This window comes from Zonotrichia albicollis, chromosome 1 (genome assembly GCF_047830755.1).
Source record: "Zonotrichia albicollis isolate bZonAlb1 chromosome 1, bZonAlb1.hap1, whole genome shotgun sequence".
Classification (NCBI taxonomy): domain Eukaryota; kingdom Metazoa; phylum Chordata; class Aves; order Passeriformes; family Passerellidae; genus Zonotrichia; species Zonotrichia albicollis.
Window position 1 is genome coordinate 37275917 of NC_133819.1, and position 16162 is coordinate 37292078.

Below are 16162 nucleotides of genomic sequence, written 5' to 3' on the forward strand. Positions count from 1 at the left end.
GGATTTATTTCTATTTCTTCCCTCCTCTTTTTATGGTCTCATTACATGTCATTTATTTCTAGGCTTTTCAGCAGGATTTTTTCGTGGTATTCCAAATCTCTGGGTTTGCTTTCAGGAGAAGATTAACAAATGCATAGTATCACAGAAAATTCAGTCACTTTAGCCAAGTTAGTTTCAATTTTTCATCACACAGCTTCTCTGTGCTGCTTCTGTTTGTGCAATTAGGGTGGCTTATGTTACCTGTCCCTTTCAATCCTGGCCTTTGAAGAAAGAGCTATTTCTTTCTTTTGTTTTTCAAGTTGCAAGATGTGCCTGTCAGTTCTCTGTACTTCAGCAGAATTCATGGATGTTTTGTATTTTGTAGAAAATACTCAGCTCTTCTAAAAGCTGGGCCTGGTTTTGGTCTATTAAATAGTATTAAATCATTCTTTAGCCAGGGAACCAGGGAAAACCAGAACTGTAAAATCAGCAAAAGTATTCTATGAAGAAACTGTATTTTTATTTACTGTTTACTGGGTTTTTTAAGAAAGACTTCTGACTGCAGCTAATGAGGAAGATGTTTCATTTAAAATAACTCAAATGAGTTTCTGTGTGCTTCCTCATACTACTGGAAGAATATATCTTTCAGCTGTGTTTTCCAGGATAATTTTCCTATTCATCTCTTCTAAATTAGTGTGTTTCTGCTGAATACCTTTAAAACCAGATTTACCACAAGGTGTGTGGGTTTCACATTAGCTGTGCTGCTTTTCCTTCTCAGAAAGCCATTGAAGTAGCAAGTGGATATGTGCTGCTTAAAGCTGTACATGATGTAAAAATGGAGGATTTCTTTTTTTTTCTTATTTTTCTCTTTTTTTTTTCTTTTCTGAATTTATTTATTTCATCCAGAGATGAATTCAATCCAACATACTATCTTGCTTGAGATGTCTCTTTTTGGGGATGTTGTTTTATCTTCAAGCCAGTGCAGCTTTTGGTGCATAAATCTGTTTGATTGTGTGTATTATTGTCTTCTTATCTACAACATAATAGATTCATCCTTTTGGTGCTCAGCCCCACAGTTTGGCTCAATGTGTTTTTTTTAATGAATATTTCTTTTATTTGGGTGATATATTTTCTGACACTGTGGCTGCATTAGATGCTGGGACAAGTCACTGTCCACCAGCCACAAGACCAGGTGTTGCATGGTCAGAGACTCTTTTCTATTTTATTATTTCTCCTGTGTTGCAGGGTGCATTTTTAAATTGGTAAATGCTGTCAGTCTTGAATCACTTTTAAAACTAGATAATTAATGTGCTAATACACCTTATATGTATTCAGTCTCTTTTTTTTGTCCCTATCACTGTCTTTGGTTCCTGCTGTTGTTGGTTTCTCTGAGTCTGGATTGAAGGCACTTGAGACAGTAGTTCATGTTTGGACTCAGGTGTTTATTATTTCTTATCAGTAAAACAGTCTCACTACTGTGAGATCGGCAGCTTTTCATTAGAAGGCACAAAATGGCCAACAATCTCTTGTTCCGAGGTCTTTTAAGACTAAACTGACACCTAGATTACTTTCCCTTTTAACCCAATAACTGATCCCAAAGAGCCTGCAAAGCAGACTTTTCTGCCCAAATACAAAATGCCACCCAAACCCACGAAGAAGAAGGAAGAGGAAGCATGAAGAAGAAACCCAGGACAATACCCTGTGCCCTCCATCTTGCTTCCATCCACTACATACTAAAAATCCCAAAACCTTAATTTCTCACCAAGTGATACACCTACACTACTCTCTATAATCTATTTCACACTTTTGTGGATTCTAGTCTATCTTGAAGTCTAGGAAACTTCCTCCATGAATGAGGGCCAAAGTCAGTGCTCCCCTGGGGATCATGGCACCCCAGATCAGACCGAGAAATATTCCCAGTGCCCTGGGTTTCCACGTGCTGTGCACCTTCACACAGCATATTTGGGTATTTCTTGGTTGTAGTGTTTTGAGATAGGCTGGACACATTCCTTGTTAATCTGTGTTTTCACTGTTCCTAATTTGTGCACTCCAGTGCTTGCTTGCTGAAGTTGCATATCTTCCTGTCACTGAGCCTGGTTCTTTCTGCTTGCTTTTCTGTGCATGCCCTAGCAACTGATACATGAGATGTTTAATTTTTTTTCAGGCATAACAGCAACTGAGGAAAGGTGTACCAGTTGGGCAGTGCATGTGATTGGGACTTGTAACTCTAGTCAAGAGTGATGCAGTATTTGATGTCAGTGTACCAAAGCTTTAATTTTAATAAACCACTTACTAACAGCCACAGAGTTTGGGAATGGGCAGTGAACATCTGAATAGTTTGTTGGCCTGGTGTATAAACATTGCTGTCCCTTTGGCAAACACATCTGGTAATACACTTAACTTTTGGATTCACAGCATAGGTAATAATTCTCCAGTTTAATAAAATGTTTAAACACCACTAAGTAGTCAAGGTTCAGTATTGTTATGGAAACTGCATAGAAATGGCTTCTTATGCTGATGTTTTATTCATTTGTTGAAGGCGAGGTTTCTTTGGTATGTTATCAGTTTCTAATGCAAAGCTCCTCTAGAAGAATATTTATTACTTGCAAATGATCAAGACAGACTGCTGGGGATATTAACCCTTCATACCTGTCTTAAGGACAGAAGTTAAATGATTTTATTCTGCCCAGAATATTTATCCTCAAAGGAAGCTTATGACGGCCATGTGCCTGAGACACTATATTATAAATTTTCATTTAAGTGGAAACAGTTGCTGTCATATTTTTAAGGTTCTGCATTACAATGTATTTGTACTTGAAGCCAAATAAAAGTATTGAATTTAAGCATTTTGGTATCACACTAAACTTCTCAAAACAAACCATCTTTGCTGCATGGCCAATAAATGTGATCGTTTTCAAGTCAAGTGTTATTTTTCCTCACCAGCTCCCCAACTAAAGAGTCAGATTTCCATTGAAAAGATATGTTAATCTTAAGAAGTAAATATAGATAAAATTTATTAAAATATAAAAAGCTAATATACCTGAAACTAAAAGTATTTTTCTCTTTCTTTGTAAGGATATTTTCTTGTACTTTCAGAGGAAAGGATAAGCATACCATCTACATTGGCCTGGAGTCAGCTAAAATCATTGCTTTTTGTAATGCAAATATCATCTTTCTGGGAGTTGACTTTTTGTTTTACACTGCCTTCCTTCTTCCCGGGGCCAGTTGTTCAAACGAGCTCGAAATGAATGCCCCATTTTACAGGGAGAAACCTCAAGCTTTTGAACATTACAGATGTGGAACTGTATTTACCTTTGGAGATGATAAAAGGGAGATTGTCACTTGGAAATGAACAAATGAGCACGTACAGTCTGCAAAATCTCTGTTAATATAGTGTGCACAAAGCACAGTTTGATCTTACATGATATGAAAGCAAGGGACTTAGCCAATAATGCCCAGTTTAAAACAAAAAGGCATACTTTTTGAACTGGCTTTTTTTCATTCTTACTGAAATAAGGTCCTGGTTACATCTGGATTACATAATTTATGGAAATTCTGGATTTATTTTCTTAAGTCAAGAAACCTTGTCTCAAACGCATAGCTCTAGGACAAAAATGTGTGTAGTTATATAGTGCAACATATTCATACAAGCAGGACTTGTGTAGGCAGCCTCAAGTGTTAACAGATGATGGGATTCCAAGCAGCTGCCATTCCTCTGCTGTGGAATTTGCCTCCCCTGGTCAACCTTTACAAACTGCTGTGATGTGACACAGGTTTCAGTTACCTCTGATAAGATGTGTTCTGTTTAAGTGGGTTATTACAGGGCCAGTGCCTTTACAGTTAAGGATTGGGTGGGGATGTCCTGGGGTACAGTTGTGCTATCGGTCCTCTCAGTAGCCTTTTACAAGTCTGGGTTTTTATTCTGTTTAGCTGCTCATGTTTCTCACCTGGAGAATGTGTCTGAAGAAGAAATGAACAGGCTCCTGGGGATTGTATTGGATGTGGAATATCTGTTCACCTGTGTCCACAAAGAAGAAGATGCAGACACCAAGCAAGTTTATTTCTACCTGTTCAAAGTAAGCTGAACTTGTGGGGTATCTTCTCAGATTTTTTCACTTTCTCACATATAAGACAATTTCATTGCCCTTCAGGCATGCATTGACTTTATCTGCTGAGACAGTTTTTCTCTAGGATGATTCTCTACTGAGTAACTGTGGGCTGGATATTCTGGTGCTGGCAATGTACTGATTCTTACTCCCAAAAGCCATCCAGATGATTGAGGAAATGACCCTGAGTCCCGTGTATAAACTGCAGCCTCCTTCCCTGACACACCAGGAAGAGTTAGCAGACATGAATGGTAACTTGGCTGCCTGCATTTCCTCAGAGGAGACTTTTGTACACATTTCAGAGAAGGTGATTTCTTCACTAAACAGTGGAGTTTAGTAATTACAAATTCAGGTGATTAAACAAGCAGATATATATATATATACACACAGCCAGGAGAATTCCAACACTGCTCACAGTGTGTTGTGCCCTTGTGACTTCCATTGACTCTCTGTATGAAAATATACTAACTTTTTAAAATTTGTGTGTTTTGAACAGCTTTTGAGGAAGTGCATTTTACAGATGGGAAAACCTGTAGTAGAAGGATCTTTGGAAAGTCCCCCATTTGAGAAACCTAGCATTGAACAGGTAAGGAGTCAAAATGTGGATTTGGTTGGTGTGTGGTGAGTTTTTTGTTGTTTATTTACATTTTTTAAAATTTTATTTTAGTAGGGGCTTGGAGGCTTTGCTTGTTTTGAGATTTTTTGTGGTTATTCTTTTTGTAAATGTAAGCGCTGGTGGCATTTTTTAAGCACTTTGCAGATGTTTCTGTGTTCTGCTCAGGACCAAATAGGGGGCTATAGGAGATTGCTCTTGGTTCTCCTTTTAGTGTTTGTACAATAGTTACATTATTTGTATTCTATTTCTCATCATTGGTTTTAGGCTTTAATAAAACTGACTTTTTTTTGTGGGTTTAGAGAATTAACTTGAAATGCTACTTTTGTGTGGGCAGTTCTAATCTTTCTTTGTTTCAAGTGATGAAAAATGCTGTTGAAGTTTTGAAATCCAATATTAAAATGAAGCTTGCCTTCTGTATATCAAGAAAAATGTTACAGTCCAATTCAGTGAGATCATAGCCTTCTCTTTCAAAGGCTGCACAAGAAAAAAACAAAGCTGAAACCAAAGAATAATTGAGGCTTTTGTGACTCTCAGTAGATAAAGAACATATGACAAATTCAGTTTTTGGTTAAGCAAGCTCCTAAGAATGCACTCCTGGCAGAGAAGTGGGCCCATGAACTCCAGTGAGACTCCAGTGCAGAGGCTCACATACCTCACTGAAACAGGAGCTCCATGTTTTCCCATCCCTGGATGAATGGGTGTTCTATTGTTAAGCAGGATAATTTAAATGTGAAGACTGTTACTTGTAGCAATGATTTCTTTGCAGCTCTCGCTTATTGTGTGTGTGTGTGTAGGAAGATCAAACCACTTTATTGCAGAACTTCTGAGAAGTCTTCACTCTAATTTCTCCTTTAGTTTGACTATAAACAAAAAATGTGTATGTAATCCCCCATGGTTCCTAATCCTTAAAATACACTATTAAAAAGGTTTTGTACAATGCAATTTTTTGTCAATTTCTTCATAATGTTCAAGTTGCTTAAGAAAATAAAGCATAGAGATTAAAGGATAATTCTTGTTACATCTTACTTTAAAATCATTTCCGCTTTTAAAAAGACCAATATTTTCAATTCTGGTTTTGGCAGCTCAGCCACTCAATCAAACAAAATTATTTGCTAAGCCCCAATATTATAAGGGATTTTTAAAATATATGCGTTGCAGCACTTTTAGTCACCCATTTTAATCGTGTTCAGTAGATTTTTCTTCAAACTGGACAGTGTCCAAAGTGCAATGAGGAGACATGATTGTGAGGTATTAAGACTTCTTGAAGAAATAATGTGGTTTGTAGACCTAAACTTAAGTAGAAGTCCATAAGCCCTAATCTATTATTGAAAAGTAGATGGTGAGTTTTGAGGGTGATAGTTGATTTATGTATGGATTAAAGCCTACCAGAGCTTTCTTTGTTCGCTGACTTTGAGAAGGAAGGAAAGAAGGAATTTCTTCTTCTTTCCCTTTCCATCAGCTGCTGAGGGCAGGTTGAAAATACCTGGATGTATCTCCTGCTACACAGGTACCAGCCTGTGGCATCTGCATGATTAGCTGAGCAAGGAGTTCATGGTCTCCAATATTTCTTTTCTTTCCCATGCAATGCAAGTTCATAATAAACATAAAGTGAGGAATGTTTGAGGATGCTTCTGTAAAATTCATGGCTAAATTATTAAACAGATTTTTTTTTTACTTTTTAAGGGTGTGAATAATTTTGTGCAGTACAAATTTAGCCACTTACCCTCAAAGGAAAGGCAAACAATAGTGGAACTGGCTAAAATGTTTCTGAACCGCATTAACTACTGGCACCTGGAGACACCTTCTCAGCGAAGACTGAGATCACCCAATGATGATATTGCGGGGTATAAAGTGAATTATACCAGGTAATGCTGCTTCTGCTTGTTGGGAGACTTCCTTACAAACTTCAGGAGTACATCAGTATCTTTATGCCATAGATGGACCTTGCGAATTCTTGCAGCCGTGGATTTAACTTGACGACCTAAGGGTTTTAGTGAGACTGTATCAGTTTCACATGCATCCTTGGGTCTTGAGAGATATGCTCTTATCTCTAGAGCCTCTTACTCTACTTGGAGAGCAGAGGCTGGAACACTTGGAGAGAATGTTCCAAGTGTCCCCATACTCCAAGAATGGGGAGTAGAGGCTAGAACACTTGTATTTAACAATGCCTCTGCAAGGTTTGTATTTGTCAAGTGCTCTTGGTCTTAATGTTTGAGCCTCATGAACATTCTCTATTTATTATTCAACTTAAAAAAGAAAAAGAGAGAAGATAACATTTAGCATTGTAAAGCATCACTGTTTGAAACCAAATCACAGAGGAGTTGAAAAATCAAGCTAATGCATTGTTAGAATTTAAAGGAATAACTGAGTCGCTGGAGGATGAAGAGCTAGGATAGAGAAACATGTCTCTATTTATTTTCTTTTTCTCACAGGAGTAGCGCAGTGCCTTTTCCAGTGAGCAGTTCAGTGAGAGCAGTTCAGGGTCCTGCAGGTCAGGCAGCAGGTAGTTAACCTCTGTCAGCACGCTGTTCTCAGGAATGCCCCGGACATCTCTGCTGGCCCAGGGTGAGCACCACCTTCTGGCTGCTTTCCTGGTGGCCTTTCCTCTCCCACACCTCCTCTCCATGAGGGAGAGCAGCAGCAAATCTGGTGTGAGTTGAGACTCTGGCTGGTGACAGAGCAGACTGCTCTGTGTCTGACTCAGATGTGCTGTCACCATAAAGGACGCTTGTAAATCCATGGTGCTCCTAAGACCACGTTTGGTGGGTGTTTGACCTCCATTTGTCTGTGATAAGTGGGGTCAGCCAGGGGTGGTAGGAGTTAAATCTCATTAGGAATTGATAGCTAATTTGTTCTGGTTGGTGGTTTTTTGTTGTTAATTATTTTGTCACTTGTGTTTTCTCAAACTATGCCGCCCACAGTCCCTAAGGTCCCCCCATCACCCAAAGTGCTCTTCCCACCAAATCTCACTTGTCATTGTGAGTTCTCTCCTCTGTGTTGTCCAAGGCACTGCTCAGGGTGCTGCTGGGCACCATGGGCACACCTGAATTTTTTGCAGTTCCAATTTCATTTGAGAACCCGAGGATTTGAATGAAACTGTATCAGAGTTTCACATGCATTCTTGTGTTTTGAGAGCTGTGCTTTATCAGCCAAGAACAGGGAGTAGAAGTCTGTGAACAGCTCTATCTCACAAGTCTTTTGCAACACATGTTTGCAAAGATTAAGGCACAAGAGTTTGGGAGAATATTTCGAGACAGGCTGTACTTTGGGTCTGGATGAGGAAATGTGTGCAAGATCCAGCACAGTATGTTTGCATCCAATTCCTAATATTTTCCTTTCATTGCTGGAGCTTTCATAGTGGTTGTGGTCTGATTCTGCTAAAGCTCCAGATTCCAATGACTGTTCACTTACACAGATACCAAAATCTTGTTTACAGAATTAACAGATATTGTGATGTACATAGGCAGTGTACTCCGGAGTTATCTCTTTGGTACCATAATCTCTTTTCCTAGAAGAGAAACATGACATGCTGTAATTTTCCTCAGTGCAAGGTTTATTATGGATGGAGATACTGGTAATGAAAGAGTAACAAGGCAGGGTATGATGGGAAGAAGCCAACTGGTGGAAGACCAGGGCAGGAATCCAGTTGGATTGGGATGGAGCTAGTTAAAAGTGTCACCCATTTGGCCTCTATGTGGGGAAAGGTAAAAGTTTAGAGGGTAAAACAGGCTGTGCTGAGGGTCTTTGGAGTCAGAGGCAGGAGATGTGTGAGGCTGAATGGATGAGCTGTGGAGGGAATCGTTGACATACCCATGAATTGTCTGTAATCTATGATTATTCTCTGGAACAAGACTACTTTGTGTAAACTAGACTGCGGAGAAAAATAATATATGGAAACTTAAAAGTACTTGGTTGTCATTTCTGTAAAAAACTGGGCAATATAAATGCTGCTTAACTCTGTCCAGCCTTGTAGTGGAACTGATTTATACAGTCATATAGCTCTCAGCTGCATTATAAATGATGTGGGTAGTGGTTTTATTGCATTAAGTCATATGTTAGGTGGTGATAAGTATCTGGCTTTTTTCCTCTTTACAGGTGGCTTTGTTACTGCAATGTCCCTCAGTTTTGTGACAGTCTACCTCGGTATGAAACCACCCAGGTGTTTGGTAGGACGCTGCTTCGCTCTGTTTTTACTGTAATGAGACGACAACTGCTGGAGCAGGCCAGGCAGGAAAAGGACAAGCTTCCTCAAGAAAAACGAACACTAATCCTCACTCATTTTCCAAAGTAAGGGGTCACAGTGTGCCTGCATTCAGAGTTAACCAGCAACTTCATTGTGGAAAGGGAGAAATTACCTGCAGCTTAAAATAATTTATCTTTTTATTCAGTAGCAACTAGATACTGCAGCTTTCTTTACTGCCATAACTTAGATTAGTGTATTTTATATGGAAAACTGCTTGCTTTGTTTTGTCCTAGGGTTTACTTTATGAAAGTAAAAACATGAATGTATATGGATATATATATATATGAAAATTTATAAAAATATGAATAAAAGGATTATTGGTATTGCTGAGGGATTGTACTGTTTGCCTGTTAGCAGGTATTGTAGGTCACTTACTTTCTTTTTCTGTAGTCCTTGGAAACAATGGACCTCCAGAAACATGCTTGCATCTGCTTTGGTGATGGACCATTAAAAAGGGGCAGTGTTGTACAGAGTTTAAAAGAACTTCAGTTTAATTTAACATTGTAATAGTGAACAAAGTAGTCACCCCACCCTCAGAAGAGATGGGGTTATTAGAGAGGAGTCAGTATAAAACTGCATCATTGAATCCTAAACTGGTAAATTTCATACTGGGTATCTTTTCCAGTACTGGAATGTTGATGACAATCTCTCACAATAAAACAACAATAATTACCTATAGCGGTATTGAAACATGCTCAACTTCGATAGTTATTAATTTCAAACACTTTTACTGGCAGTAAGGAGGTGTAGTGATGATGACAGGATCATTCATTGTAATGAATTCCAGTTAAAATAGTGTATCACTTTAAATATATCCTTGTTTTACAAGGGTAGGTTGGTTCTCCAAGTCATACTTTAAAAGCCTGTCCCTCCTAACAACAAATGAACTGAACCTACCGAAGACTGGTGGTACTGATGCTATCTATGCAAGCTACTGTGTTGGGCCAGAAGATAGGTTAGAGCTCAGGGGAATGAAAAACAACATGAACTTTCCTAAACCGAGTAGAGCCAGGATTTGTTGCTCCTCCTATAATTAATAATTTATTTTTCCACTTTGAAAAATGTACAGTATCTTTGGGATAGAGTGGATACAGGTCCTGAAACAGATATAGAAAAGGATCTGACACCCCATTGATGCAAGGAGCAGATTTGTGGAGGAAGCAGGTGTGCATGTGCCCCTGTTTCCACTGCCTTTTAAAGCCTTTTGCAGTAATTTAGAAAGCATTATTATTCACCATGATTCCTTTTGATATTCTGCTGGGGGAAAAAAAGACAAATACTGTTTGCAGATGATCTGTGGGAAGTATGAATAACGTTTTAAATCTTTCATGGGCTGTACTTATCTGAAGCATTTGTCTTTCCTCTGGCATGGTTCTGAGTGAGCCCTGCAGAGGACCTGTGTCTCAGAGGATGGAGCCTGGCATTGGCACAGGGCTCTCCTCTGCCCTGGGTCTTCTTTTGGGCAAAAGGAGCACCCAGGGGTTGTGTCTGTGCATACCTATAAAGGAGTTGCTAATGGGGCTGAAGGCAGAGCCTCTGGACTGCCTGGAAATGGAGCTTTGGCTAAGGTTGAATTTGTCCTTCTGCTCTGTCACAGGTCACTGTTACAAACTTTTTTAGCCATTATCAGCTGTACAGACAGCAGCAAACTCTGCACATTGCTTAGGTATGGCTGTCCTTTATATACAGTATGAGAGTCTGACTGGATCCTGAAAATCCCCATCCTGTTCAAGGAAGTTTTTCTCAACAGTCCTGAACAGTTTCTATACATGTAGATGACTCCAGAGAGTAGCAATGTGTACAACAGCAATGTGCCATGTCAGCTTCTGGTCTGAAAACCTCTTTTGTGCAATGTAGGATAAGCAGCTGTCTTGCTGCTGGGAGGGAATTGTGTATTAGCCCTGAGAGGGTGAGGATGCTGGAGAGTCTGATCTGTGGAATTCAATAATGCTAAGAGAGGTTTAACATCGAGCTGTTTCTGTAGCTGTACCAAAGTAAGGTTAAAAATACTGTTATGCAACCGCAAACATGCAATTAAAAGTTACAGTAGGACACTTAAAGGAATGAAAATATCTTCCTAAGAGCATTGTTAGTAACACTGGGATTCTGTCAAAGGCAGAAAGCAAATGCATCTGCAAAATACTTATTTATCAAAGCAGACTCATTTTGCCATCATTGTATAACATCAATCAACTCATAGCTTTCTCGTTAGTGGAATTTTGTTCTGTAAATGTAGTTTGTAACTGTCTTCCTGCACTTGCAAATTAGACTACTTGCATGTAATCAGAGGTAAGGTTTAGTAAGTGGAAGCATTCTACTTATGATACTTCACGTCTACTCTGGCTTGTGATTTTTGCATGTATGGGGGTTTTTTTAATAGCACTGGCCAACAGCATTTTCTTGCTGACTTAGTAATGTTTTTTAATTTAAAAACATTGCAAGTGCTTATTTTAAAAAAGAACCTGTTTGGAATGATCCCATTAGTCGCTATTTTGCCTGGTTTTGTACCTAGGTTTCTGTCTATGCTGGAAGAAGAAGTGTACAGCCAGAATTCTCCTATTTGGGATCAGGATTTCATGGTGTCCAGTTCCAGAACTGGCCAGCTGGGAATCCAGACAGGTAATTGGCATTTAGTGATGAGTAACACAAAGGAAAAAACTGCATGATTTAGAACTAATGTGGGGCTTTTTTAATGTATATATTAGAGAGAGAGAAATGTTCATCTGTGACCTTTTAAAATAATAGTTTCATTCTCTTAATTGGTGAAACTCTCCCTTTCTTGAGTTTGATTTGTCCAACCAGTCTTAGAGCACTGTAAATAGGATAGATGGAGCTGAATGATGAGATTTAGCTTTTCAATAGAACCCTACAAAAAACCTTTCCATGAAGCTAAGTGCCAGCAGGCTTGGCAGGTATGTGAAAGAAGTTTCTTTTCTTAGCTTCAGCTCAGCACTGTGAACTGATGAAGCCTGATGTTTGCAATCCCTGTTATCCAGCAGTCCCTCCTTAGGTAGAATTCAGTTTAGAAAAATACAGTGAGAGAAAGCTTTAATGTTTCTACTTGGGAGCTGGTGGCATTGCTCTCTTGCACAGTGTTCACTGTTACTTTTTGGGTGGTGGGTGTCCATCTTTGGGACAGTCTTTCCATCAGCACCAGGATGGGTTCCGTGACCTGATTTTTTCTGTGTTTGTTTTTTATGTCACTGCAGTTATCAGTCCACCTCCTGTTGCAAGATCTGTTGCATACAGTGCAAGTCCTTCATCTCTGGAGCAATCCAACAGTGGGAACATGAGTCCAGCTTGTAAAGTTTCTTCTGCCCTTGACCCAAACTTAGGTAATGGAGAAGGAGCCTTGCCTTTTGACTTCTGTTGATATTATCAGTAGTTGCAGTATACGCTAACCTTTGCCTTCACTCTACATTAGCAAACTTGAGGTGTTTTTGCTGAAAGATTTACACAGACATACCTTTTTCTCCACTATGGTAGTGTTCAACTAATAGAAATCACAACTGTATTTGCAAAAAAACCCAATTGGTTTGTTTAAATTAAATTAAAATGGGGACAGGTCCAGTGGTGTCAGAGGTTTTTGAAAAATACTTTCTTTGGAGTACATCTATTGTAAGTCATGAGGAGAGATTTCATTTAAATGATGCTGGAGTAGAAGGAGCCATCCCATTTGGGTTTTTCAATCTTTCAAGGTACTGAAAATGCATATATTTGAGCAATGAAGAAAAACACAGACATACCAACTAGGTCAGATTTAAAACCTGAATGAGGTTAGGTCAAAGAAAAAAAAAACCCCTTTTAAGGAAAAGAGTTGGTGGATGCATAAATTCTCCTAATAAATCCTTTTTCAAACATCTCAGGATTAATGAGCCTGTCAAGAGAGGTTGCTAGGTCAGAGAGATGATCCCAAGCTTATGTAAAGTGAGTCCTCAAAGAAGGAGAAAAACCAAAACCACAGTGAATTTTGAGTCTCAGTGTTCACTACAGAGAAACTTAGGGCAGCTCCTAAACTGCAGTTTTCCTTAAGGTCATTTCTCTACTTGTCCCTCAGAAGTGGGAATGAGTAGGATAATGAGTGGGATAATCCTGAGCTAGCAGCTGGATCTCTGTTACTGTACCTCTCCTAGTCCTTGGTGGACTGTTCTATAAATTTAACTAGTTTCTTTTGCTATATAATACATGTGGGTCTGCAGTCAGTAGGGCAGTTAATTATTAACTTGGTATATTTTGATTTGGAAATTTTATATGGATTTTTTAATATGTATGACACATCAGACTGTATGGGCTGCTTGGTTTACAGAAGAGGTGAAAGAATTATGTGATGGATACTTAGTTCCAGTGAATCCTAAAAGGGGGTTTTGTGTTATCAAGAAATAGGCACTGCAATTTGTGAATTGAGCACTGACCTTCCCAGACAGCTGCACAGAGGTTCCATGCAGAGGATTTTGAAGCAAAAAGAAAAAGCAAATGGTTTAACTGTGAATTCACAGAGGTGTAGTGGAAGGAGAGGTGTATTTTTCCTGCTTCATGCTAATACCTCAGTGCAAAGTGGAAATTGAGAAGTGATAAATATTTTCCAGATTTCATTTATTTCTCCTTGTCTATAGGGATAAACCTCCCCCCCCAAAAAATCCCAAAACACCAAACCTCAAACTTGTCATATAAACTAGAGGATATAACAGATGTGCTAGACTTCATAGTGCTTGTTTGTGACATTTTGGTGAATTCTAACGTGTCCGAGTTTTGTTTCATAGGGGAAAAGAGAAAAAATAATGAACCCTATTCTCTGGAGGATTCAAAGAGACCAAGGGTTGTAGGAGATATCCCCATTGAGTTAATCAATGAAGTAATGTCAACAATTACAGATCCTGCAGCAATGCTTGGGCCAGAGGTGAGATATAGGCTTGGTGTTGCAAATGGTCTGTTTGTGAATGGTCTGTTTTTAGTAAATGTTCCACATGGATAGAATGTGATAAGCTAAGAGTCCTGTCAATAAAAATAGACTTTGAAAGGATATGATTTGGGGAACAAAAAATACTGGTGAAATACATCATAAACATGAAAAATAGTTCTACAGTTTTTTTTTAATGTTTTGTGTACAGTTAGGAAAGAGACTTGTGAACTATTGATAGTAAGAACATAGATCTCAGGTTATCCTGCAAGGTGCTTTTGTTACAGGATGGTTAAAAAGGCAAATTTTTTTAACCTTAACAAATTTTTTACAAATCAGATCAGAATAGGATAATGAGAAAATAAAAACTATATCTTAAAATACCTTTGCCCCACGTCTCCCTTCTTCCCAAACTCAGCTGCATTCATGATTCTCTGCCTTCTCCCCCAAGCAGTGCTGGGGGATGGGGAATGGAGGCCACAGTCAGTTGCCCTGTGGTGTCTGCTGCTTGTTCCTCCACAGGGAAGGACTTCCCACACTCTCTCCCTGCTCCAGTATGGGGTCCCTCTCATGACAGACAGTTCTCCATGAACTTCTCCAACATGGGTCCTTCCCATAGGCTGCAGTTCTTCATTAACTGCTCCACTGGTTGAACCTTAAATTTTTTTAACCTTAATTTTTTTTTTTTAATTTTTAAATTAAAAAATTGTTAAGGTTATAAAAAGGTGATTTGTTAAGGTTAAATAGGGTTCAAGTATTGCAGCAGAATGAAAGATCCAAAGTTAAAACCTCTCTCTGGTGCAGGAACTGATCTAAACAGTTATTTGCTCTGTCTTCCCCAGTTGCTCTTTTTTTTTTTTTCCAACTGGAAGAGAAAAACAAACAGAATTGCAGAATTGTGCCATGTACAGAATTGCACTTTTTTTCCTTGGCTGGCTTTTCCTCCTTCTGTTCTCTCTGCCAGGCTATGTTTTGCCAGCAGCTCATTTGCCAAGATTTAGCTAGAAACTGCTGAAGATTTGGAACCACCTACATTTCTTATTCAAACTATGTACTGTGACTGATGGCTCTGCATATTACAAATGCTGTGCCAGCCTGGCTGTTGGGGCTGGCAGTGACTAGAAACCCAGCAGTGAAACTTTGCTCAAAAAAGTAAACAGTATGTTCATACAGAGATGTTTTGGCATTGTAAAATGATCTTGAAAAAAAATAAGCTAAATACATTTTCTGTATTAATTTAATATGCATTTAGATATATAGATGCAATTGCTAGATATGTAACAGAAAATTCTGTAGGAATTAAAATATTTTTTTGAGGCTCTTACAGTAGTGGCAGAGATAGTGGAAAGCACTAATAAAATGGAAAAGACCTACTTTTCCTGTGCTGCCATTAAAATGTGTGATTTGCAGTATGTGTAGGCGAATCCACAAGTCATGCCCAAGCTGGCTATGAGTAAAGCAAATATGAAGACTTAGTGGCAAAGGCTTAAACTAGATGTGTGCTATCCCTCAAGGGATTTTGGAACTTTTTGAGTCATAGCCATTGTTGTTGTTATCTAATCTGTATCAATATAAATTCAGATTGGTCTTTGTAGACTGTAGTGCAGACTTACATCTGGCTTATTTGATGGTGTCCCTCCTGCAAAGCTACATTACAGAGGCAGTCATTGGCAGTTCTGTTGGAAAAAGAGAGTGGGGTTTATTTGTTTGTTCATTAAGGCTGTTCTGTCAGAGGATGTGAAATCCCAAAACTGTGATTCTGTTCCTCGTTTGTGTGGCACAGACCAACTTCCTCTCGGCACACTCGGCCCGGGACGAGGCCGCCAGGCTGGAGGAGCGCAGGGGGGTGATTGAATTCCACGTGGTAGGCAACTCCCTGAACCAGAAGCCCAACAAGAAGATCATGATGTGGCTGGTTGGTTTGCAGAACGTGTTCTCCCATCAGCTGCCTCGGATGCCGAAGGAATACATCACCCGCTTGGTCTTTGATCCGTGCGTATCCTTGGACTGCCTGTGAGGCAGAGGGAGTCTGGTGCTGTTTGCAGCAGAAGAGGAATGGAGAGCAGCTCTGCCTCTGCTGTGCTTTTGCCATCTTTTCAAGCCCTCATAACTCCTAGTCAATCTAACTGTGTTGTACCCAAGTGCCTTCTCGGTGGCTGAATTAATAATAAGTGGCTTCTTGTGGGACCGTGATGGGTTGACGTTTGCTGGATGCCAGATTCTCACAAAACCTGCTCCATTGCTCCCCACCTCAGCTGGACAGGGGAGAGAAAGTACAAAGTTCTTGAAAAGAAGGACAAGGAGCGATCACTCACTGATAA

At 39.3% G+C, this 16162-nt stretch overlaps 1 protein-coding gene across 2 annotated transcripts in view; it reads left to right on the forward strand.

Moving 5' to 3' along the window:
• KAT2B (lysine acetyltransferase 2B) overlaps positions 1-16162 on the forward strand; it is a 41076-nt gene that overhangs the window by 11242 nt on the left and 13672 nt on the right. For both annotated transcript variants that reach the window (XM_074538277.1, XM_074538285.1), the window contains exons 3-10: positions 3910-4055; positions 4582-4671; positions 6385-6566; positions 8797-8988; positions 11457-11563; positions 12154-12279; positions 13705-13841; positions 15625-15833. In XM_074538277.1, coding sequence (XP_074394378.1) covers positions 3910-4055; positions 4582-4671; positions 6385-6566; positions 8797-8988; positions 11457-11563; positions 12154-12279; positions 13705-13841; positions 15625-15833 — 1189 coding nt within the window. The remainder of the gene's footprint in view (positions 1-3909; positions 4056-4581; positions 4672-6384; positions 6567-8796; positions 8989-11456; positions 11564-12153; positions 12280-13704; positions 13842-15624; positions 15834-16162) is intronic.